At 39.4% G+C, this 24,741-nt stretch overlaps 1 protein-coding gene across 3 annotated transcripts in view; it reads left to right on the top strand.

Annotated features, from left to right (window-relative positions):
• Positions 1-24,741, top strand: part of ANO3 (anoctamin 3) — a 172,054-nt gene that overhangs the window by 34,962 nt on the left and 112,351 nt on the right. Inside the window, exon 1 of one of the 3 annotated variants that reach the window (XM_090140179.1) lies at positions 15,360-19,731. The exons of the other annotated variants lie outside the window; for them this stretch is intronic. Coding sequence (XP_089996305.1) covers positions 19,686-19,731 — 46 coding nt within the window. The 5' untranslated portion in view covers positions 15,360-19,685. Of the gene's footprint in view, positions 1-15,359; positions 19,732-24,741 lie in introns of those variants that run through there. 3 annotated transcript variants of the gene reach the window in all.

The raw sequence follows: 24,741 nt of genomic DNA, 5'->3' as shown, positions 1-24,741 counted from the left end.
AACAAAAATGTATGTGCTGTGTAACAGAAGTCCACACTTTATGAGATATTAAGTGTTAAATAAAAATAATCAAAAAAGCTCATGGAGATATCTTCCTAAAATGCATGAGGGATTCAGAAGTACTGAAATGTCTGCTGCTTCCTATGTCACTTCATTTTAAGACTTTTTTCAGCGTGACAAAATGTAACACAGGAACTTGTACTTTTTTATTATTTATTTTGAACTTGGTTAAGAATGATTCCAGAGGAGAGTCTGTATGTTCTGTTTATACGCACATGTGTGTGTTTATCACACTGAAAATTATTTCTCTTTATTTTTTAATTTAAGAAATTCCTAGGAGAATTGAATGCCTTTGGTAGCATTCTGTTTTTAAGCTAATGCATTAAATATAACGGACCAGTTGGAGCTATGCAGTGAAGTAGAATCATGCTGTCAGAGCCTAACGCTAAGAAGCTGAAGGAAAGGAAATGATGAGAAATGAGCTATGGGAAAATTCAGTATGTATGCTTTTCACTTTCTTCCTATATTTTTATCTTCAGTTGTCCAGAGGGCAATTGAGTTTCCTGCTAATTCATTCCAGTTTTTAGTCTAACAGTATTGTCACTGGACTTAAAAATAACCAGAGATCTTACTGGTAGCAAAACTCTAGCAGAAACATAGGCCAAAGTTCAATTTCTAGATTAATCTGCAGGTCTGCTACAGCACAGAAGTGAGAAATGAATGGTAGCACAGCTCATGGTCAAAAAATGAAGACATGAAATATTACAACAAAAGCATCTATTGGGTGTTTTGATCTTCTTGATTTACAATTGTAAAGGGACTTAAAGCTTTTATGCTGTGGTGGCAAGCAGAGCTAGGCTTGGTGCCAGGCCATTGGCTCAATGAATGTACCTAAATCAGCCTCGGCCTATGGTCAAAAGGACAGGGAAGGAGGAACCACATTTTTGTAGATAGGGTTCTTTCTTCTTCTTGTTCAGCACCTATAGTTTGAGTCAGTGTTTTTGTTTCATAGAATGATAGAATTACAAGGTTGGAAGCGACCTATAAGATCATCTAGTCCAACTGTCTTCTCATTATCATTGCTACCACAAACTAAACCAGATCTTGTAGCTTCTCATCCAGGTGCCTCTTGAACACTGCCAGGGATGGAGACTCCACCACCTCCCTGTGCAGCCATTCCAGTCCCTGACCACTCTCTGAGAGAAAAAGTTTTCCCTCATGTCTAACCTAAACCTCCTCTGGTACAACTTGCGGCCATTTCCCCGGGTCCTGTTTGTTGCCTGGGAGAAGAGGACAAACCCCTCTTCACCACAACCTCCCTTCAGGAAGTTGTAGAGTGCAATGAGGTCTCCCCTGAGCCTCCTCTTCTCCAGACTAAACAATCCCAGATCCCTCAGCCGCTCCTCATAGGACTTGTGCTCCAGACCCCTCACTGGTTTCGCTGCCCTGTAGTGAGGGGCCCAAAACTGAACACAGCACTCGAGGTGCGGCCTCACCAGAGCTGAGTACAGGGGATGATCACCTCCCTGCTCCTGCTGGCCACACTATTTCTAATGCAGGCCAGGATGCCGTTGGCCCTCTTGGCCACCTGGGCACACTGCTGGCTCATGTTCAGATGAGCATCAGCCAACACCTCCAGGTCCCTTTCCTCTTCACAACCGTCCAGCCACTCATCCCCAAGCCTATAACGCTGCATGGGGTTGTTGTGGCCAAAGTGCAGGACCCAGCACTTGGCCTTGTTGAACCTCAGCCCAGCGATCCAGCTTATCTAGATCCCTCTGAAGGGCCTCCCTACCCTCAGGCAGATCAACACCACCTCCCAGCTTGGTGTCATCTGCAAACTTACTGAGGGTACACTCAATCCCCTCATCTAGGTCATCAATAAAGATATTAAACAAGATAGGCCCCAGTACCGACCCCTGGGGGACACCACTTGAAACCAGTTGCCAGCTGGACTTAACTCCATTAACCACTATTAACCACTGTTTCCTGATTATAGTCTTTTGTAATGCAAATGTGTATGTTAAAATAAATAAAACATATTAAAATAAATATATTAAAAATAAATAAAAGTCATAGATATGAAATATGGAAGCTATGGTCATAAGTTTCCATGGTCTTGACCTTGTGGATTCACCTCCTAAAAAGATACAGCTACATTTCTCCTGAAGCTAAGTTACCTTTTTCCCTCATCTCCTTGCAAATAGAAGAAATATCTTTGACATAAATGTAGCACTTTGAATTAGGTCAGCCAGAAGAAACAGTGTTTGCACTCAGGGAGGTTGTGCGAACCTCTCTTAGTTTAGGGAGCTGTAGGGAGTCTGAATACCTGCCACCATGGAAGCCCTTGGGTTGTTCTGAACATGTCAAGATGACCTTCAAGCTCTCTTTGTCTCTTTTCCCTTAAATCTTATTTTCTGTATTACTTGCTACTGTAACTAAAACAGTCTTTGTGTAAAATTAATAGATACGCAAGTTTTACTAGAAGTTCTAGTTTCGTGCCACTTCCTGCTACATTTTGCAGATGATCCTAGAAGATGTGTGCAATAGACAAAACCTGACTTAACTGGAATCCAGATTAAATGATTATTTCAATTTTTGTGAACATGTAAACTTAATGGGGGGTATGGCATAAAAAAAAATCTTTCAGGACTGAAATCCTTCAGTCCCAGGCCTGAATTCTGCGAGTCTCTATGAGATTTCTTGAGCATATTGGGAATACTGTCATACAGTAAAATTATGTTAGGGTTGCTCTGAAAATGCCTTCTGGTTGAGGCACTGTAAAAATGAAGCAAGGCACCTTACCTTCTTTTTTTCAGGAGAGAAAGAAAAACGTATCATTGGAAATAGCAAAAGCTTTGTAATATTTCACAGCATCTCACAAATATTGGCGTGAATCTGTGGGGCTTCTTTCTCTTATTCCCCATCTGGTTTTCTCAAAGAAGCAACAGGATAAGAAGGAAAACAGGTCTTCAAACTGATAAAACTCTACTGAAGCATTTTGGGTGAGATTCCACACACGCCTGCTTTCTAGCTATAAATAAATTCAGAGCTCCCTCTAGTGAGATTTCAAAATACCTGTTTTCTTTGAGTTCATAAGTTTTAAAGTGAAATGAAATGTTTCATTAACACATCAGGCCAAAATAACTAAATTAATATGGATAATTAAAACAGGAACACATCTCTTTCTGCAAGTTCTGATTCATTATTTTTTTTTAAATAACCTACTGATATTTGACTATGGTCAGAAAGGGAGTAATTTTGCCAACTTCTCAGTACAATTTGCTTACACGCTAGCACAAAGGTAAATTTGGTTTTGCTTCCTGAACTACATGTTTCTGTACATTAATTTGGCATAGTGCAAGTATGAAGTAAATTATTTCATACTCTTTGGCTAACCAGCTGGATAACCTTGCTGCTCTCCTCTGCAGCTTCCCATTTATCACCCCTTGTAATCTGTTTCCAGGCCCTGTTTCTTTTCTCTTTGACTCCATGGACTATTTATAAATGAGTTTCATAGTTCAGGTTCAGCATGGGAATCATAAAGAAATTTTCATTTTTCTCAAAAACAGTAACTCAATAACTTGAGCCTGTCACCTTGCCAGATCTGTGTTCTCATGGGTTTTCCATTATTTCCTGCTTCCAGTCATCTGCCTGTGAAATGTCTTTCCTGTGATATTTTGGTGCAAAGATATTTTGGTTGACAGCTGTGAATATGAAGAATTGTCAAAGAGTCCTTCAATTAGGTTAAATTTGGCTTTGTTTTGAGAAATAGTTGGGGGGATGAGGAATCATCAGGAAGGCACAGATCTGCAGTTGATATTAATAAACTCTATTTTAGGCCAATGTCAGATCTGTCCCAAGTCACTTAGGGAGAACTATCTGGTCTGCACATACCCAGTCATTTTTTTCACTCTGTTAATGCCCAAAGAGCCCAAACAAAATTACACATTGACCTTAATAGGAAAGGCTCATACATTTCTGTATGAGAAATAAGCGATGCTCCAAAGAGCTTATGAGCTAAATATAATATAGATAAGACCTAAGGGAAGGGAAGTGGTATTACCATATTTCATAGGAAAAAAGCTGGTGGTGATTTCATGGACAGCTCAAAGGTTTGTTCTTACTGCTGGGTAAAGGTACACACAGGCTGGCTCTGTCTGCCCCATCTCACCTGAAACAATAACATCTGTAAGGAGGAAGGGCATCTCCATTTGGGTGCAGTCCTGGCTCAATATGCTTACAAACATACTGGACCACAGCAGATTCTTGACTTGCTGCCTCAGAACCAGCTGAATCAAGGTGCTTTTTAACTGCATCCTGCTGGATACATTTGTTTGCTAATAAGGCATTCTTCAGCTTTTACACAGCCAACAATTTTTAGCCCTTGTTGAAGGCCAAACTCAGACAAATTTAATTCTAGCTGTTAGCTTGACCATGCTGACATTCATTAAGCATGCTTCTGCACCCCAAAGATCTCAGTGCAGACTTTGTTACAGATTTCAGAGTTTAACTGCAGCTAGTAAATGTCTGTCAGCACTGAAAGTCCATAAGCAAACACATTCTAGAGTTCACTTATAAAGTGAAAAACTGTAAAAGTTTGGATTGATTGAGTGCCTTGGTTAAATAAACGGCTTAAGGAGGACGGAAAGGCATCAGGTGGTAATGTTTTTGTTTTTTTTTATAAGAATATATATTCAAATACTTTAGTCTCTTTTCCATGGAATTTTCTCTCTTAAGTTAGTTTCCCCCATTTAGCTTTACAAAGCTAGTCTGCATTGACAGTTTTTAACTGATGCTTTCAAAGGTTGTTTCAATTCTCATTTCAACAGTACACTAATTGAATCACTTGGTTGCAGGATGAGCAGAACACTGCAGCTCACCCACACTGATCTCTGCCCCAAGTCAAGACTTTGACTTGAAAATAGGAGAAAAGTAGGATTAATTCTGTTGAAGTTTCTGCTAGATACACTGCTGTTGCAGATGCTCACTTTAAGGGAATTTGTATTCGGATACCTGCAGGAAGACTTCAGTATGAGGAGCTTTATAGCCTCTCCTTTTCTATGTTAATTGGTGTGTACTCTCAGAAGAACACTTGTGGAGTTGATGGTTTAATATATGTTTTTCTTAGGAAAGTACCTAGAACAAAAATTGACCTACTTCTTGCTTTCTTTCTTTTAAATTAATTTTTAATATTGTTTGAAGTGATATCTTTTTGGGGGGAAAAATTTCCTAAATGCACTTGGTAACAAACTCCAAGGACTGGTGCAGATTGGGAAAGTAAACAATTGTATCAGGAATATTTGGCCCACTGACTTATTTCCCAAGTCCCACTGAGGACTCTTTCTGTAAGGCCATTGCATTTAAATATTACTATTTATGATTACTATTTTACTGTCTTATCCAAAATACGTGTAGGAGGTGTGCAGTTTAATTTATCCAGTAAGGAATAATAATATGCTTGTATTATTTAAACAGAAAAGTATAGGTAAGTCATGGAATCATAGAGTCACCAAGGTTGGAAAAGACCTCCAAGATTGTCCAGTCCAACTGCCCACATATCACCAATGCTTCCCACTAAATTTTGTTCCTCTGTACCACATCTAAATGTTTCTTGAACTCCTCCAAGGATGGTTTTCTTGTGGAAAATATTCTTCACAGTTCTCTTTGTTGCTACAGTGCTCTCTATTGGGTAATTGAACACTATTTCTTAGTGAGGTAAAAAGATGATAGAAATGATGATTATGTGTTTTTGCAAGCTCATTTGATATACGTAAAGCAATAAAATGCCTTCCATTAAACTTCTGCAGATGAAATTGGGGGGTTTTCCAAGCCAGTGGTTTTTGGATTACTTTAGGTTAAACTAATCATCTTACCAAACTGTGAAATGAGAATTAGAAAATGTACAAAGTTGGTGTTTCCTTTCACAAGCCCTTAGGCATTGTTTCTTTGAAAAACCTCAAGAAAAAAAAGCCCAGCTTTTGACAAGCTGACATATCAGTACTAGACGGAAAAGTTCATTTCTGTAATGATTCCAAAAGCAATTCCCAAAATTGCAAGAGATTACACATTGGAGTGACAAGACTGTTCATCTGCACAGTCTGACTTCAGTCCTGTTCTCTGTAAGAAGTGTATTATGTACCATTTCTCTCTTTAATATTGTTGACATATATACAAAGCCAAGGACTTGGTTAATCACAGATGTCTAGCTGATGCATCAATCAGTTGTAAAAAGTAGAACATGTTAGAAGACACACTTCACAACTGTTCTGGTTTCATGCAGTTGTAAGGGGAAATGGACCTACATCTCCATTAGGTCTTGTATTCTTTCCATTCTTAGATATAAAAATCCTGTTCTATTAGTTTCTGAGTACTCTCCAGGAATCATCTCCCCAGCTAACACCCGTCAAGATGCCTTGAATTCCTATCCACAAACAGTGCCTTCTCACTATGACTGCTTCACCACATAGGTAGATGTGGCTTTTACCAATTAAAATTACAAAGTATGACTTGTCAACAATAAGTTCATAAAGACATTTCCCCCTGAGTGCTGAGTAAGATGATAAAGTGGGCCATAGCTACCATTAAAACTGGGCTGACAGATTGGATGGACCCTGGGCTTCATCCAGGGTGGAAAAGTCTGATTTCTTATGCAGCAAAGCATCAGGGATGATGTTTGAAGATCTTCTAAATGAAATGGAAGCAATTCAGTCTTTTAGAAATGTAGAAAATAATCTTTGTTGTGTTAGACTTGGTTAGCCCTGTAAATACCATAAGCTGAAAAACAGTTTCTCAGTGTGCATATGAAGAACACCAAATCTAAATAACTTTCCATGGGGGAAGACAATAGCAGTAGGGCTGCTAGCAGCCTAACAAGGAAGCTGAGACATGATGTGGAACAGGAAATCGCAGTATACAAAATCCCAAGTGATTAATTTGTGTGCAGAGCTTTGAGGATGTACTCAGGTGACACTGTCAAAAGTGATAATGTCAAAGAACAGGAGAGTAAAGGATGTGGTTTACTATCATATCTACCAGTCTTGATCCAGACACTTTATATTTTATTTTTCATTATATTTTCCCATATGTTCATTTGGATTATTATTATTTTTTGAAGTGTTGAAATGTATAAAGGAAATTTACTTTGCTCTCCAAATATGTGTCTTTTGGTAAAGCTAGCTGGGAAAAAATGGCATTTGAGAAGTGTCAGAGATTTTCATGATGATATTGCAGGGGAACTGAAGCTCCTTTGAGGCTCTGTCAGTCTCACAAGCACCAGCCAAGGCCTGAATCCAGCTTAGATTCTGCTCCAGTTTACATTTCTTTGAGCAGCCACACTCAGAGCAACAGTGGAAATTTTCACACACGTGAAATCTCATGCAATCAAATGCCTTCTCCTGTCATCACATTTATGTTTGATTAGTTTATGTCGCATTTATGTTTGATTAGTAGGAAGTGGGCTTGGGGGGAAGCAGACTTGAGTTTTTCCTTATTAATCATGAGACTCGTGGCTGTTCTGTGCTAGCAGACGTAGTTTCTCTAATAATCATGGACACAAAGATGAAAATGCAGGACTGAACACCATGGCATGGGCTAGGGCACAGGTAAAAAAAGCTTTGGAAGGAAAGTTAGTGTTCCTTTGAAAACCTGGTCCTTAAAATCTTTATCTTCCTCAAATTTATCTTCCTCAAAGTGTTAAAACAGAAATAATCTTAGCAGTGTTGATTCAAAGACAAAATCATGGAGAAGACTGGTATACAATTTCAGGTTATTATTATTTGTAATTACTTGAACTCAGGTTGTTTTCATCACTATCGGTTATACCTACAGATTTCAGCAGCTTCTGTTTCAGAAGAAAATAAATGCTGATGTTCGTGCATCTCTTTAAAACAGCAAGGTTGCAGCTGGATTAAAGAACTAAGTAGTGAATGGTTGAATATTTTTTAAATAAGGTCAGCTAAGGTGAAAGAAGCAGGGCACCCTTCAGAGGGCAGGAACAGTTCCCACTGATACATTTCATTGGCTATGTCACTACCTGTGACTTCTCTGTTTTTGAAGAGTAAATCCATCCCAGTGTGTAACACTAGGTGCTAGACTGATCGTGTCACACAGACACAGCTTGAGCTAACCCCTGCCAAAGAGACAGGGCTGTCAGCTGTCCTCTGAGCGAGGTAACTTTGGATTTTATTCCTTGTGCTTGAGTCTGGTTGTGCTGAAGGAGGACCCCATGGCAGAAATAACTCTCACAGTATCTGAAATACACTGGGAAATTATAGCACTTTCCCTTTTCCTGATGCTTCCTCTGAAATCTGCATCTCTGACAGAAGCAGTGACATCAAAATAAGTCACTGAGACACAGCTACTGCAGCATGCATCAACAAGCTCCCATTCCCCCTCCCAATAATACTTTAGCATTGTTTTACTCATTTTATTTCTCCAGTGCTGATAAAAAGGATAAAAATGTAAGTTAATGTTCAGCTTTCCAAGTTCTTTTCTTGCATGCCTCCTGCTCTCACGTCCTGTTCCTTTCTGTGAGCACAGGCTCCTTTTGCAATGTAAACACTTTCCCCAGTGTGAGCCCTCTCCTACAGAAGGATTTGTCACCACCAGGATTAACTGATTTATGTTTTCACTGTCTTTGCTTTGGCTCTTCCTGCCTCCTCCACGTGTCACTAGGGTGGTCCTCATGTTGAAATGCAGGGAAGAGGTCCAGATACACAATGTTTGTAGCAATAGGGATAGTCTGTATACGTGTGCATTCCTGGCTGGATGGACAGTTTACAGAGAGTGCTCTGTGTTTTTTCTTCGGGAGGGGAGGGGGCACCAGAGCCTTAATTTCTAAAAGAACTCTGAAGAACATGAATTCATTTTAACCTTTCTTGACAGTGCCAGCTACAGAGCTACATGATTTCTTTCAGTCTTACTCAGTTCTTGCAATATTTTGTTCAGAAGATGTATGTATGTAAATTGCTTTTATGCACAGTCATTTTCTTTTCTTTTCTTTTCCCCTATTTAATTCTTTCATGAGCTGTCAGCAAACCTGAAAGAAGTTTATGTTCTTTCATTAACCCAAGCTTCACTTTTACTTATTTTCTCATTTATTTTCCTTTTTTTCATGTTAAGGTAAGGTTTGAATGTAAAATGTATGGTACTGCAGTACCATAATCTCTAAAATATTTCATGTTTCTCTGGACAAGGAACAGTCCATTTTATTTACTCCATTCAAAACAAATCTGGTCAGGTATTTAAGTCAGTAAATCCTCTTTTTTTTCTTTTTCTTTTTTTTTTTCCCTAGGAAATAACCTGGTGCTATACACACTAGCCAGTGGATGTCACTGTTACAATGCAAATCTACCTACAAATTGCCACAGATAACTTTGTATAGCGACATTAGTGAGTAATAATTAAAAAATAAAAGTCTCATGTTTCTTAGCCAGCTGCCACTGCTTGTTGCTGCCAGGTGCAGCACTCAGGCCTTCCTGAGTGAGATGCTGCAAACTGAGGCTTCCCCTGAGAACCTACTCTGTGCTGTGGCTGGGGCTATTCTGTCACCTGCTAACAGGCATCAGACATAGAATCAGAATCTTCTGAGTTAGAAGGGGATTCTTAAACGTCACGCAGTCCAACTCCCCTGCAGTGAACAGGAACACCTACAGCTCCATCAGGAGCTCAGAGCCCTGTTCAGCCCCTGTCCATGTCTCTCCTGTACTGAGGACTCTACATCTGGATTCAATACTTCAGGTGAGGTCTCATCAGAGCAGAGCAGAAGGGCAGGATCACCTCCCTTGCCCTGCCGGCCATGCTTCTTTTGATGCAGCCCAGGATATAGTTGGCTTTCTGGGCTGTGAGAGCACACACTTGGCTCATGATCAGCTTGCCATCCACCAGCACCACCAGGTACATAATATATGCACATTTTGGAGTTGGTTACCATGAATGACTTAAAAAGAGTTGCTCTTGGAGACAGAGAGCTTGCAAAGAGTGATTAGAGAAAAAACAAACAAACAAACGTGACTTGCAGAGGCTCTGAAGCTTTTTTCTTCTGTCTTCCCATCTCCAACTACCTTCCAAAGGAAACTTAATGGAAACTTAATCGCCATAATCCTCATTATAGAACATAGTACAGTATTTTAAAGAATGCTCCATTCATGTTATTCCTTTTCTGGATAAAGGTGGTGAGAAATATGCCAAAGTATATTTGCAGATATGTGTGTGTAAGTCCATGTATGTGTATAGACACACACACACAGAGCTCTGCCTTGTGACAATCTCAGGTGGTCCTTGAGCTCTGCTGTCTGTACTACACTGATGGTTTTCAGATCCACTTGTGCTATGCTTAACAGCCTTTCTTTCCCATTGGTTTTGAAGCCAAAATTTTTCCCAAGTAGAGTTCTCAGCTGATGTTGAAATGACCTTGACAGTTTACTTAATCTGTAAAGTTCTTCATGAAGCTGAAATAAAGTATAATGCAGGCAGTTCATGTTTTTCCTGCCGCAATAATAATTCGCAGCAATCCTATTCAGGAACAGCATACACTTAAAAAGCAGTACCACCAGCTGAGCACAGCTAAGCAGGCTATCAAGAAACAGCAATTTAGAGCCTGGGAAGCAAAAATGCTGAATGCAAGAAAGAGATGGGCACATACTGCTTTTTTCTTCTTTTTTTTTTTTTAAATTATTCTTTTTGTGATGATCCTGGATGTAGAATGGATTCCTCATGTCTCTTCAAGCACTACCAAGCATATGTTTCTTAATAATTCAAATAAACTGAGAGATCAAAGTTGTTACAGGTCAGCATTTCAGGAAAGTTTTTAACTCACAAGTGTATGTTTTCAGAGCAATGATCATGGGCAGTTTACTAATAAAATGAAAAGGTATTGTGAAATTAATCAGTTCTAGTTCTATGCTAGCATAATAATCCTTAATATACATGTAGTTAAACGTGACTGTATTTAAAGATTTTGAATGGCCTGGGTCCTACTTAATAGAAAAAAAGGAAAGGGGAAAGGAAAATTAGACTCAGGAAGCTGTGTCTCTGCACACTGTTGTTTGCTTAATTTATGACCATGTTATTAAGTGAAATGAATGCAATCCTATAATGATCCATCTCACCTTGATTGGAAATGATTAGCCTTTTTCTCAGGCTGTTCAGAATCAGATATTGAATAGCTGTTAAATGTATTTCACATGAAAGTGTTTTACAAATGGATTCTGGAAATACAGAGTTTATGCCCCTAATTTGTCCTACAAACTGAAAGATAAATTATTTGTTACCTTTAAATCAAATATATTGTAGCCAAGCAAAGATACTATAGATAGTGCTTCTAGCTTTTTCTTAAATAACACCTGCGGGATAGCTGGTGGAGTGAAGCAAAGCTGAAAACTTATCTTGAGTTTAAACAGATCATAGATTCAGTTTCTCAATAGCTCTAATTATGTGTATTGTTCTAATACTGGCATTTGCGTGGTTGGAAATGAAGATCATTACCAGTTCTTGAAGTAAATGAAATAAAGGCAAAAGCCCCACAGGCTTGCATCCAAACCCCTTTGGCAGTGATATTTCTCCCCTAGCTCCACCTCCATAAAACCAAGAAAACAATCCTGTCAAAAATTCCTAGTAGAAATCCAAAACTGGAGGTGGCAAGTTTGGGAATAACTTTGTCCTTCTTTCTCTGATGAATTTGGACTGAATTAGAAAGTCCCTCCTCACCAGCATGGGCCCTAGCAGTAAGCTGGTCCCTTTACCAACACATGGGAACCTGCAAGGATGCCATTCCATGGTCTATAGCCTACACATAGACATGGATAGTCCCTTTATCAAATCCTTCATCTTCTCATCCCGCAGTGAAACATCAGGTATATCAGGCTTCTTGCATAGATGTCAATTAGTGAAAAAGAGAGGAAAGGAGACAGAAAAATATGTTTTCTTACTATTATTTGCTTTGCCTAAAGAAAGCCATTTTTAAACTGCCCCATGCCCTTCCGTCTACTACTGAAAGCAAAAAAGAGAGAGATGAAAACATTCATTCTGCTGTAATATATAAAGGTATATAAAGTTCACTGCATTCGTATTTTGCTTCTGTGGCCTCGTACAACTTATTTTTTCAAAGTATGACATCTTTTAAATACAGAAGATTGAGACTAAGAAAACAACAAGGCAATAAAAAAAACATTTTATAGTTTTGTAGGTACATCTGGTTATAGCCCACAAGTATCAGCATTCATCCTAGAGTATACTATTCTTTATCAGTATGTGCACGTAATGTCTGTTTGACTAGGACACAAATAATGTACAACTATCCTGTCTGCAGTGAGTTTGCTTGGTGTGTATAAGAGACATAGGAATATCTTCAATTTCTGAGGGCAAGTCATGTTGCTATGGACAAATAGACTATCTGTGTGTACAGAGGAATAAAACATAATTTAGGTATCTTTCAGAATTAGTCTTTGAGGATGTTTGCAGTTTGAGTCCTTCTAGCCCATGAAGCCTATGACAGTGTCATTAAATCAGATAAAGAAAGTTCTTCTCTCCCACCATCTGCTTCCTGATATCTATTTTTAATTCTGGTGTTGTGCACTAGTGCATTACTTTGACTTTCTGGGTCACAAATTCACAAAGCAGTGTTTAAATTCTGAAGCATTTTTTTTCTTCGTGACACTTGGAAGTATTCATTTTTTTATTGTTGCTGTTTAGAATTTTTATCCAGGTGGACAACTCATGCTCATTAAAAGAAATTCAGGGTCATCAATTCTATTATGTTTGAAAATCTTGCACTGCTTTCTACCAGTTTCATGTATCATGAAAATCTAGCTAAAATAGTTACAAAACAAAGCCTACATTACTGTAATTGAATCTGACATTAAGTATTATAGCTTTAAGGATGCTCTGATAATAATTTTATAAAACAGCATGCACGGTATTACTATTGCTTATTTTCTCATTGTGTAACAGCGCAGTTCTTCCCAGGTCAGAACAGAGGATCACTAGGCCAGATGGCACCATACTACTTTCTGCACAACACTTTGTCTATAGAATCTCAGTCTAGGAGGCATGAGTCCTGTGGGAGTTCACTTGGTAGAGTCACACAGGCAGTTCTGTGGTGAGGGAAGGCAGAAGTCTGTGGGATGGGATAACCCACCTCAGTAAGTTTCTTCCAAACTGATGGGGAGGTGATTGATGCATGGTAAATGTGTGTGTGGGCTCGTAGCTTATACGTTTGGCATCAATTCAATTTCAGATGCTGTTGATAGAAGAATACACGATAGTTCTAGTTGCAGGGCTGGAATGAGGACATATTACCCAGTACAGGGTTAAGCAGCTATCGAAGAGTCTAGTCATGCGATAGGAAATAAGGAAAAAAGCTGCATGTGAGCACGATACTGAAGAGAGAAATTCATCTGATGATGCTCACAGCCTGGTATGATTTTGGTGATGATGCTGGAAAGAAGAAATAAGTATCTTCGAAGAAATTCTCAGTAGTTTCTTCTGCTTGCTTTGGAAGATGGCAGGTTGGCTAATGGCATACTCTGAGATAAATTTAAAAGCAAAATTACCATATCTGAATCCAACTCTGATCAATTCAATGTTTTAAACAGTTTGAAAAGTAGAAGTCTGGTGTTGCAGTGCAGTGACTTTACATTGCTATGCTAGCTGCTGCCAAGAGCATGTATCAATGTTTTGATTGAAATACTTTGTCTGTATTACTGTGATGCTGAGGGCTTTCAGACTTGGAGCTTGCTTTTTTGAGTCTGGTAAAGAATTGCATAGCAAGAGAGACTGCTTTTCCCAAATAAACCTTACCTACAAACTTAACTTCTCTTTCACACACAGGTAACATACCAAACTCAGATACTATTGCGAAATTGTTTCCATCTTGCTTTGCATGGGGACAGCTAAATGACCTGCAAGTGGAGTGCACCTTAAGTGTCTGGCTATGCTCATAAAAATGTTAATTCTCCTTCTTTTTTTCCACTTTCTTCCTGCTCCTTTTAACAGCTTAGGTGCCTTTTCTTGACTTTTTTTTTTTGTTGTTGTTTGTGGAAGGATGGTAGTAAAAAAATGTATTTGAGAAAACAAGCATTTATGAATCAAAAAAATAACTATGAGGTCCTGAACGCAACAAGCTTGGAGGTAATGAAAGGATATCAGAAATGCATTAAGTAGTAATAAGCAGTAATATCTAAAGCAAATGCTATAAGTTTTGTTTACTCCTATATCATTCTCCAGGTTGTAAAGAAAAGATGCGGAGCTTTCACACAAGGTTGAAACAGTGGAAGCGGGCAGTAGACAATAGATAATTTTATTGATAGAGATTTTTATTAATCCCTTATCACATTCTTTACTGACAAATCAGGCTGCTAATTAGAAACAGAAATACATCACAACACTTTCTGGGCTGGTACTGCAGAGCTGGAACATGACCATCTTTCTTGCTTCAGCTAAGATGTGAAATAAGAAAAGAGATGTAAAATAGAAAATAAAAATATGATTATGCTGAAAGTTGTCTATTTGGAAATTAGGATAGGCTTGTGTATTAGAAGCTATTCATATATTTGTTTCATCCTCTTCACCTGTTTCTTGAAATCAGTGCTTTCTTTATCAGCTCTTTGCATTGTTGCAGAAGGGGTTTTGGCAAAATGACTTTTCTCCTTTTCACTTCTGAGGTGGTCTGTTCCAAGGATTACAGCATATTCTGCATACAAAGATGCTAAAATCCTAAGACTTCTATTTTGGCCCAATTATTTCAGAACAAAATGGAGCTTCTTTATTGAAGGAAATTAAATTATGCTAAATATCAACGGTAATTTTCCTTCTGTTTCTAGTGTTTAGTGGATAAATTGTGGACAAAACTGGAAAAGTAACTCTATGTGAGGATGTGAACATGAATCTGTAAAGCACAAGCTTAAAAATAAACACGCAATATAGTGAGCTACAAAATCAAGGCCCAAATGATTTATATTAGGCAGAGAACGTGGATCCAACCTCACAGATACAAGAAAATTCCATCTAGCCAGAGAGAAAAGGCCCCTTGAATTACCATAGAAATGAAATCTTAAAATATGGAAACCTTAAAAATCTCAGTGAGATTTGAAGGCTTTGTGTCTTAGCAACACAAAGTAAAATCTGTACAGAAATGTCCCATTTTTTAATTCATCTATTACACACTTTAGCTCTATAATTCCTTTCTACAGCATCTATGTTGTGACTGACAGCTTTATCAGACTTAAGGAGGGACCTCCTCAGTATGCTCATCTCTGTGGGAAAATTTCTACTGGTTTCAGTAAGAACAGAACATTTAAAAATAATTTTACTTTTCTACTAAAGAAAACCAGTAAATATCAAACAAGATGAATTGCAGAGCTTTAAAATAGTAGGGAACTATCCTCCTTGCAAGAGCTGGGCTCAACAGTTCTCTATTGTTTCCTTGTGCATTTTCTGTTTATTGAAAGAAAAAATTATTTGTGATGCTGCTGTAAACATTTAGTGCCCTCAGTGACACAACAAATTGAGAAGGAAATCACCCTGACGTACTCAAAGACCTTCTTGCAAAATTTTTAGAAATGTTACTTACTGGGAATGTGAGGGATTGGTGTGTTAGCAAAAAGGACATTTCATTCTGAGTTTATGTATATTATGTCCAGTACATATATTACATACTGCTCAAACTGGCCATTTAGCATCATCTTTTTCTCTACATTATCATCTTGCCTTCTACAACTACCTTTGCTCTCTACAGCTCTCTGAAAGGAGGTTGTGATGAGCTAGGGCTCAGCCTCTTCTCCCAGGTAACAGCAGGAGGACAAGAAGCAATGTCTTCACATTACACCAAGAGAGGATAATAGGAAAAATTTCTTCTTCAAAAGAATGGTTGAGCACTGGAACAGGCTGCCCAAGAAAGCGATGAAATCACTGCCCCTGGAGGTGTTTAAGGAAAGAGTAGATGTGGTACTTAGGAACATGGTTTAGTGGGCAATATTGGCAGTAGGTGGATGGCTGGGCTAGATGACCTTTGAGTCCCAACCTTAATGATTCTATGATCCTCCTATGTCATGCCAGGATGAGTGGAATAGGCACGTATTCAATATAGTCCTTTGTTACAGACATAGGAAAAACAGTTGTGTAACTTCATATTTCAATTTAATAACAACTCAAAATTTGCTTCCTCCTGATTTGAATTTGTCTACTTCCAGCTTCCCTGCATTTGTTTTTTATTGTACACTTTACTACAACCAGTGGAAGTCATGCAGTCCAGCCGCCTGTTCAGAAGCTTTATCACTGCCATTACTAATCTGGGTCAGACATAGCTTGGTCAAAGATTATTTTGAAATCTTTAAAAATAGACCACTTTGTGGGTCTTTCTTATGGTGCATTACCAATATAGTACCGTTGTTTTTCTTAATATCCAGTCTGAACCTCAAACGCCCCATATGTAGCTAACTAAATTACCTAGCACTGAGTAGAGTTTTGTACTGCCATATTTGTAACTGATTTTCAAGTAGCTGTAGTAGTTGCTAGAGCTCCTTAGTTTATTCTTCTGATTAAATAAGCCAAGTTTCCTTACCTTCCCACTATTTATGTATTAGAGATCTCCCACACGGGAGAAAGCCCAGAGGGCAGCAACCTAGTTTTTCAATGCCATTCCTGAATTGAGATGGTGTGGAGAGGCAAAGCTAGACAGAATTTTATGTGCAGCTATAGTGGTGCCAAGTGAAGGAGGTTAATAACCCTTTCATCTGTTGGCCACGTTCCTCCGAACATTTGCCTTATTTGGATTCATATGCACAGTTGGCTGGTGTTTCCCATAACCTTGAGGTCCTTCTCATCAGCCTGAATTGATATATGGAGTTTTTCCAGGTACAGAATCTTGCGCTTGTTGAACCTTACAAGTTTTTGCTGGAGGAAGCTTAGTTTTCTTTCTGGGCAATAGGTAACAGCTGATTACAGTTCATTTTTGAGATGGCTGCATTTCTGTGTGAAATGTATTAATTGGCATATGATGCCTATTGTGGGGTAGTTTAATTTAAGGTTTTAATTTCATGTGATTTTCTGAAAAGTGCTATAAAGGTACAAAGTTCAGTTTTAAAGATCTCTTTTTATATAGTGTTTTCCTAACAAAAAAAGAAAACAACAGGAAAAAAAAAAAAAACGCAAAGAAAATACAGTGCAAAACAAAAATCCTGATAATTAGAAACTAAAATCCCAAGAAATACCAACATGTATAAGGAGCTGCATATACCATAATGAAGTGTAACTAGATAACAACTTATTTTCTCACCTGTCCTCTCATGAAAGACGTCTGAGTCTGCAAATCTATCTATAACATAAACTTAATGTCTAAACTGAATACTCCAAAGCTCAAGATGTCCAAGTATTTGAACTTTTAGCTTTTGAATCATGATTTTAGTTATGGCGATTACAGAGTTACAGGATTTAAGTCTAGTTCTGCTTGATCCTGATCTCTTCACCAAGTCCAGAGTTACAATCTGTTTTGAAAATGGTTTATAAAATGTCACAGTGGAGGATAACATAAGTCTTAGCTCAGTACAGCTAAGGATTTCAAGAGAGTATTCATGAGTGAAAGTGAGTGTAGATTTTTGAGTTTAGTTTAGTCTGAAGAATTGAAAGCTGACGAATTTATGAATTTCCTAAATTTCTTAGCCACCAATTCATAGCTGTTCTCTGTTATCTGCACTCTAAAAATATTATCAAAACTGGATAATTTTATTCTTTTCCCAAAGAATTAGTTTTCTAGATTGAGATATCATCATATTTGCTCACTATTGAGCTTACTCAGTTGACATCATCAAGGATTTAATTTAAACCACCTTTAAGAGGTATTTTTACTTCTCTTTGCAGACATTGCCCCCAGCTGTCATATTGGTAGTCTCATACATATGTACCACTTATTACTAGAAATAGAGCTTTACTCCAAAGATACAAGTAGAAAAACAACACTTTTCTGTCTTCAAGCTTAATTCCTCTGCTGAGTTTTTGGGCACTACCTTAGCCTTTCTTGTTCTCCCTATCTGTGTGCTAATAAGGTTGGATGAATCTGTTTGAATTTGGGAACTCAGTAATCCTCTATATCAGTCTGTGGAACTGGATGGATCGCCCTGAGTACCGAGTAGCTGACAACCTCTTTTGTGAGGGCGTAGGAGAGAACAACTCTAGACTGTGATTCTACTTGCTAGCACCTTTTTTTAGCCTCAGCATTTTGTAGGTTATTATCACACAAGAGCAGATAACTGTCCTCCTCCTGATTTCCTCTGGTGAGGAAGGGAGCAGGAGGTGTTTTCCTCTTCTACCTCACCTTAAAGTCAGAGGCATCAGCCAGGGTCTTTTGGAGAAATAAGTCTGGCTTACAACCTTAGAAGGCTTACACTATTACAGTGAAGAACCATATCTTTGCAGGCATGTTAAGTTTATTTATGACTATATTTATAGTGTGTATTATGTTTATATTTTCTTCATCCCCTGGTGACTTTCAGTTGCTGGGTTTTACTCCCTACTTCTTCATCCTAATGTTAGAACTAAATCTTGCAGGTAAAGAATGGGGACTTAATTCTACATCTTCCTTTGGTTTCTTCCTTATGATCCAGCATTGATCAATCAGTAAGAGCCAGCTTAGCTACTTGGCCCCTCTTGCTTCAGTCTGCTGTGCAACACCAATTGTGCTGTCCACAGCAAGAAGGAGCTGTTCCCAGCAGCTTTGGAAGCAGATTTCCTGAGGTTGCAGGAGTGCAGAGGAATGCCTCATCTCTTCAGTATGCAGAAATCCACCAGAGATTGACGAATGAGTGGGATAATTCCTTCAAAGCATCACAGCTTCTTCATCCTTTCTTAAACTGAGCACTACCATGGAACTCACTGCAGCGCAAGCCAGAGTGAGCCTTGCATAAGGGGGAGGGGGGGAGAGAGAGAAGGGAGTTAAAGTTCATCATGTTGCATCGTTCAGTAGCTGGAATTATTTTCTTGGCATGCACTTTGGAGAAAGAGGAAATGAAAACATCAGTAACACCACAAATGGGCTTTATCATGACCTGATGTGCAATTCAGTGTCTTTTTTTGTGACTGTTTTCAGTCTCGTTCAGACTCTGAGCTTTAAGGTATAGATGTGTAAAGCTCAGGGCAAGGCATGAGTTCAGAGTGTCACGATAAGGAGGGAGAGGCTGAAACAGCTGTAGAGGTGTAAAGGCATCTAAGACTTTGCAAAGGAGGGACAGTTCCTGCACTCAGCTTTCTTGTCTGTAACCCCCGATCTCTCCAAAAGAGAATCGTGCAGTCATAGAATTGCTCAGGTTGGAAAAGATCATCGAGTCCAACCACGACCTAAGCATACTACCCTAAATCTAACCACCCTCAGCTAAATCACTGAGCACCGCATCCAAACGGTATTTAAACACATCCAGGGATGGTGACGCAATGTATTATATATATAGCAAGAGAAGGGGTTACAGAGAGGCCAGAGAAAACAGAGCCCGATATCAGAGGACGTCGGACCCGCATCCTCTTCCCGCCAGGCCGCCGCCGCCATTCCCCCCGCCGCTCCGCCCGTTCCCACAGCAACGGCGGCGGCTGCGGGGCGGACCGAGCCGTGCTGAGGCGGGCCGTGAGGCCGGGCTCCCGCCCCCTGCCACCGCCCCGCATCCAGCGGGCTGGGAGCCGGCGGGCTGCCGAGCGCCAAGATGGTCCATCACTCGGGTTCCATCCAGTCCTTCAAGCAGCAGAAAGGTCGGTGGCAGCCCTCGGGCTCGGGAGCTACGCGCGATGCCCGCACGCTGCTGCCCCGCTCCGCTCTGGAGCGGGGGATGCCGGCGTGGGAGCGGGACTGCGGGCTGGTGCATGTTGTCGGCACGCAGGATTTGCTTCCCGACGCGTACGAAGGTGCAGCTGTGATGGGAGGTGATATAGAGGTGTTGTAGAGCCGTTGCCGTATGCCGTCGTGAGGAGAAAAAAAAAAAAAAAAAAAAAAAAAAAAGATTTCCTCAGCCAACTCGCACTTTTTTACATAATCTTTGAAGTAACGTTTGTTGGTTTTGTTTGTTTGCTTGTTTTTTTTTTTTCCTGTGGTGTTTTATTTCTACTTCTATGCCATCCAATGAGGTGAAATGGAGATTTCATTTGCCACCAGCACGTTTCAGCTGTTACCCAATTCTTTTTCCCCTGATTTCACAGTCTGTGATAACTTGGTCATATGTAAGTCATAGGCTTGCTGATTGGATTTTGCATCGTTCAAGTTCTTTTGTTTGAGCAGTCAGCGAGAAATCAATAATTCAAAGCACTTGTTCCATTCAGGTAATTCTATAATAGATGTAGTTCTTCGCTGCAGACGTTTTGCATTTACCTCCTGTCTCGTGTGCAGTAATGAGTGGTGCTGTTACAACTTGTAAGTGGTCTCATTTGTCAAGAGCAAAGTTAACAGTATAAAAAATCTCTCCCCCCCCCCCCCCCCCCCCCCGCACGTATCATGGATGCTTATAGAAGCATCAAGTTACTTGGAGCCATGGTATAAACCCTTTTTGAAAATTATGATTATTCAAAACCATCTTTTTACGTACACAGCAGTGATGGGCTGGCTCTAGAGTCCTTGTCAAGGCTCTTCTGGAGCCATTCTGCTGTTCTGTTAGAATTTGGGGGTAGAGGGAAAGTACCTGAAAACGAACTTTGCAATGTTCAAGTTCAGGTATGCTACTGAATTGCTTCAAACCAAACTGTACGGCAGGGTTTAAGAAATTGTATGTTTGTGGGACTTATGAAATTCCATAATAATCTCATGTTTTGAACCAGTGACATAATGATGAGGAGTTGCTTGTCCTCCTTCTGCCTGCAGAAATCCTGAGTAAGGTGCCCAACCTGCAATAAGGCCTTGAGAAGAATGCTTTTGGAGCAAGAATGCTCCTAGGGAGCTCTGTAGCCTGCACTGGGCTGACTGGGATGTGCATCTCTTTTCTGATCATCTTATCCACTGTGTTCTGAATGTACCTAAGGGAGTTGGGTCTTGGCTTTTTCTCAACCTACTGCTTCTGGGCATGGGGTAGGACAGCTTGAAATTGTGGGCAAAAGGCTGCAGAAAAAAACAAGCAACCGTAAATCCCAATTAAGAAATCCTGATTTAATCACAGAAAACTGAAAAGAAGTAGAGAATCCAGCACCCTGTTGTTGGTGGGCAGTGATGTCTCAGCAGCAGAGCATCGTAGCGTTATCTTTAGTTTCCTCAAATTTGGTATTTTGTGTCATTCTCCTGATTTCAGATAGTGTTTTTTTTTTAACTTACTGTACCTGAGATGTTGACCAAATGCACGATTTGCTTCCTAGATGCTCTCAAAGCACTGCCTTACATTCCCTATTTTAGAGACACAGTGGTAATCCTCATGAAATGGCCAGCTGCCCATCACAGCTGTGCCTTGCATGCTTCACTTGTGTTAAGTCTGAGCTTCATTTCTTTTGGGGAATTGGAAGGGAATTATTTTGATGTTGATTCTCAATCCAGTGGGAAAGATGTAAAACAATAAAAGTAATGGCTCATGGAAAAAGTAGATATTTTATCCTTTTATTTTTGATACAGACATTGTGTACCTGCTGCCAGATAAGGTAATATTCAGAGATGTAACGTTTATGATCAGGATGGAATGGATTAGGGAGCATTTTGTTTTCCTACTCTGAATACTTTTCTGCAGCTAAGAAGACAAGCAGCAGTGTTTGTATCAATGCCAGCTTTCCAAGGCTTGGAAAACACCAGAGCAGGTTCTCCAGGATCTTGGGCTCAGGGGTGTCCTCGACAGTGAGAAAAATATAGAAAAACTGCATTTATACCCAAAGGGTTTGTTTCTGGGTGGAGTTTGTTTTCTTTCTTTTTCTTTTCCCCTCTCGATAGAGTGAGGAGGTGTTTGCTGTGGGAGGCTACCGTTGTAATGTGACAGCATGGTTTTGTCTTGCTCCTTCTTCAGGTGGTGCACAAGGATTGAAACCCTTTGTTTTCAAAAGCAGTACTATAGTACAACGTACTAAAAGAAAAAGACACTCAGAGATGTGAAAAAAAAACATCTCATTCTACTTTACCTCCAGTTTGTTGCTCCCTTGTTTCGATCTGAAGGTATCCCTATAAAAAGAGCAATGTCCTGGAGGTAGACTAATCCATGTCTGCACAGTAGTGCATTAGATCTGTTGAGCCATCTGTAGTGTATTTGGTTGCTATTTTTAACTTCTGTTGTGGCAGGAGCTGCTTTTTCTGAAATTACTTTCCTCAATAATATTCTCAAAGATGTACATTTTATTATTTATGTTCGTTATTATACTACATTGCACCTCTATCTCTTCAGAAGATGATTCAAACTATGGTCTCTTAGGAATTGCGTCAGAGGGAAAAAGGAAGAAATGTTTCTCATTTCTTTGGAACAGAAAAAAATCTCTGTCCTCCCATACCAATATATGGTTTTGCTTAAAACTACTGATTAATAAACAATTATCCAGAAAGGACAAATAAGAATGAGACAATGTTTCTGAAGACAAAGATAATCTCCGCGAACAATTTGTGTCTGAATAATTCCAGGGCAAAGCATTTGGCTGGGATTTGGTAGTTGATCTCAATCACGATGGAATGATGTTCTTTTAAATGAAGGGCATAAAAGTATACCGTGGCCTTATAGTAGAATTTGTGGTGTTTGGAATGGATACAGGAGTGATGCAAAGCAGTGCCTGTTTCATTAGGAAGCTTTTCTGGAAGATGATATGCTTCAGTAGGAAAAGCAGCCTGGGGTTTGGAAGAGGCAGGTGCTTGGTAGTGAGTGGGCTGTTTCTGGCCTGACAGAAGCTCAAACCTACATTTTGGGTGTAGGTCAAGGCAATAATGATGCTTTAAAATTTAATACTTGCATCTTTAGTCCTGCAATTTCCTGCACACTCTGCTGGGTGCTCTTATTGCCTGTTATTGTTTTCTTTTAATACCTTTATCAAAGCCTTTTACTGAAAGAGTATGAGGCTGGGAGAAATAAAAGAGAATACATTCTCACTGTAAACAGAGCTGCTTTTAGCACTGCGTATGAGTTTTAAGAACACAAACTGCAGATTAAAATCCAGCGCCTTGCTTGAGGTGCTTCTCATCCTCTCTGTTCAAGTTGTGTAACAGCACAGGAAGGCATTCAGCAACTTCAGTGCGCGCTGTGTCTGTTCTTTGTGCTGATTTAGCTCCTTGGGGGATTCATCCTGGAGTCTTCTGAGCACATCAGGTATTTCTACAGACGATACGCTCATAGAACCGATCAGTGACAACATTTTGTATCTCTCTTCTGTTAGCGTTCTGAAGTTGTAGTGCAGATTGGTTGGTTTGAGGGCTGGGTTGAGCTGGACTTGATGATCTTAGTGGTCTTTCCAATCTTAATGGTTCTGTGATCTCTGTAGAGCTGCAGTCTTTCTCCCTACATGGCAGCACTTGTTGCCTTGTTTACTGCCCCCTGTAAATGCCTTCAAGCTTTTTATCAGAGTGGAACTTTTCTGCTGTTGTTATATTTTATAGTAATTTTAAGATCTTAATGACCCGTATTCTTTATAGAATAACTTGTGAATTTAATTTGCATTCAAGTTGTGACTTTAAATGAGGGTTTGTAAAGATTACATTTTTTTAATATATGTTCCTCTGGAGTTTTCAGTATTCAGAAACTTGGGCTTCTAATTAAGATTTTCATGTGTAATTCTCCAAGGAAGTTTGACGCTTCAGTGGCAATGGTGGACCCAATACAATTAGTAATGCAAAGAGGTTGCTGAAATTACTAGAAATACAATTCTGTCCTTGGCAAATTCATAAGAAATGGTGACTTTTATATGTTGTCAGGCACAGACAGAACAAGTTTTCACATCAGTGTGAGGAAAAGCATTTCTATGGCTCAGCTCTTTCATTTCCATTCCAAGTAGCAAATTAGCATCTACAGAAAATTTCAAAGCTGTCCTCTTCCTGACTCTGAAAGCTGAGAGCAGCACAGCTATTAACACCCTCCCTTAAAACGATACCATTTTCAAGCTGTGCCATTTATAATGCTGTAGAGGAGCACTGAAACACAAGGCCCTATTTTTGATAACGTTTACTCTGGAATGTATTTTCTCTCCTATTTATTGTCTGGTACAGCTACACAGTGTAAGATGCACTTCATCTTTTCCAGTCAAACATCTTAGAATGGCCCATAAGATGTATTTTCATACTGGATTGTATTGTTGTGAGATATTTAACCTTCTATGATGCTAATGCTTGAGTGTTGTAGAAACCTTGTTACCATATTTTTCTGCTCCGAACAAATATATAGAATGAGATGGATGTCATCTACCTGGACTTTTGCAAGGCCTTTGACATGGTTTCTCACCACATCCTTCTCTCAATTGGAGAGGTGTGGATTTGAAAGATGGACTGTTGGATGGATTAGGAATTGGCTGGCTAGATGCAGCCAAAGGGTTGTGATCAATGGTTCTGTGTCAGGGTAGAGGCCAGTCACAAGCAGCGTCCCTCAGAGGTCAGTCTTGGGACCGGTGCTCTTCAGCATCTTCATCAATGACACAGATGATGGCATCAAGTGTGCCCTCAGCAAGTCTGTGGTTTTCTTTAGAATTCTTATTTTATTATTTATGTTTCATTGAATATCACCACAGAATTGCTAGTGCCAGTTCTGCCTTTGTATTTAGATTGGTTCATTCTGCTTTCTTCCTTTTTGAAATCTACTATATCCTCATGTAGTAGATCATATATATGATATATGA

The sequence above is a fragment of the Phasianus colchicus genome, chromosome 5 (genome assembly GCF_987193195.1).
Source record: "Phasianus colchicus chromosome 5, bPhaCol1.hap1.1, whole genome shotgun sequence".
NCBI lineage: Eukaryota > Metazoa > Chordata > Aves > Galliformes > Phasianidae > Phasianus > Phasianus colchicus.
This window is presented reverse-complemented; position numbering and strand designations above follow the sequence as displayed.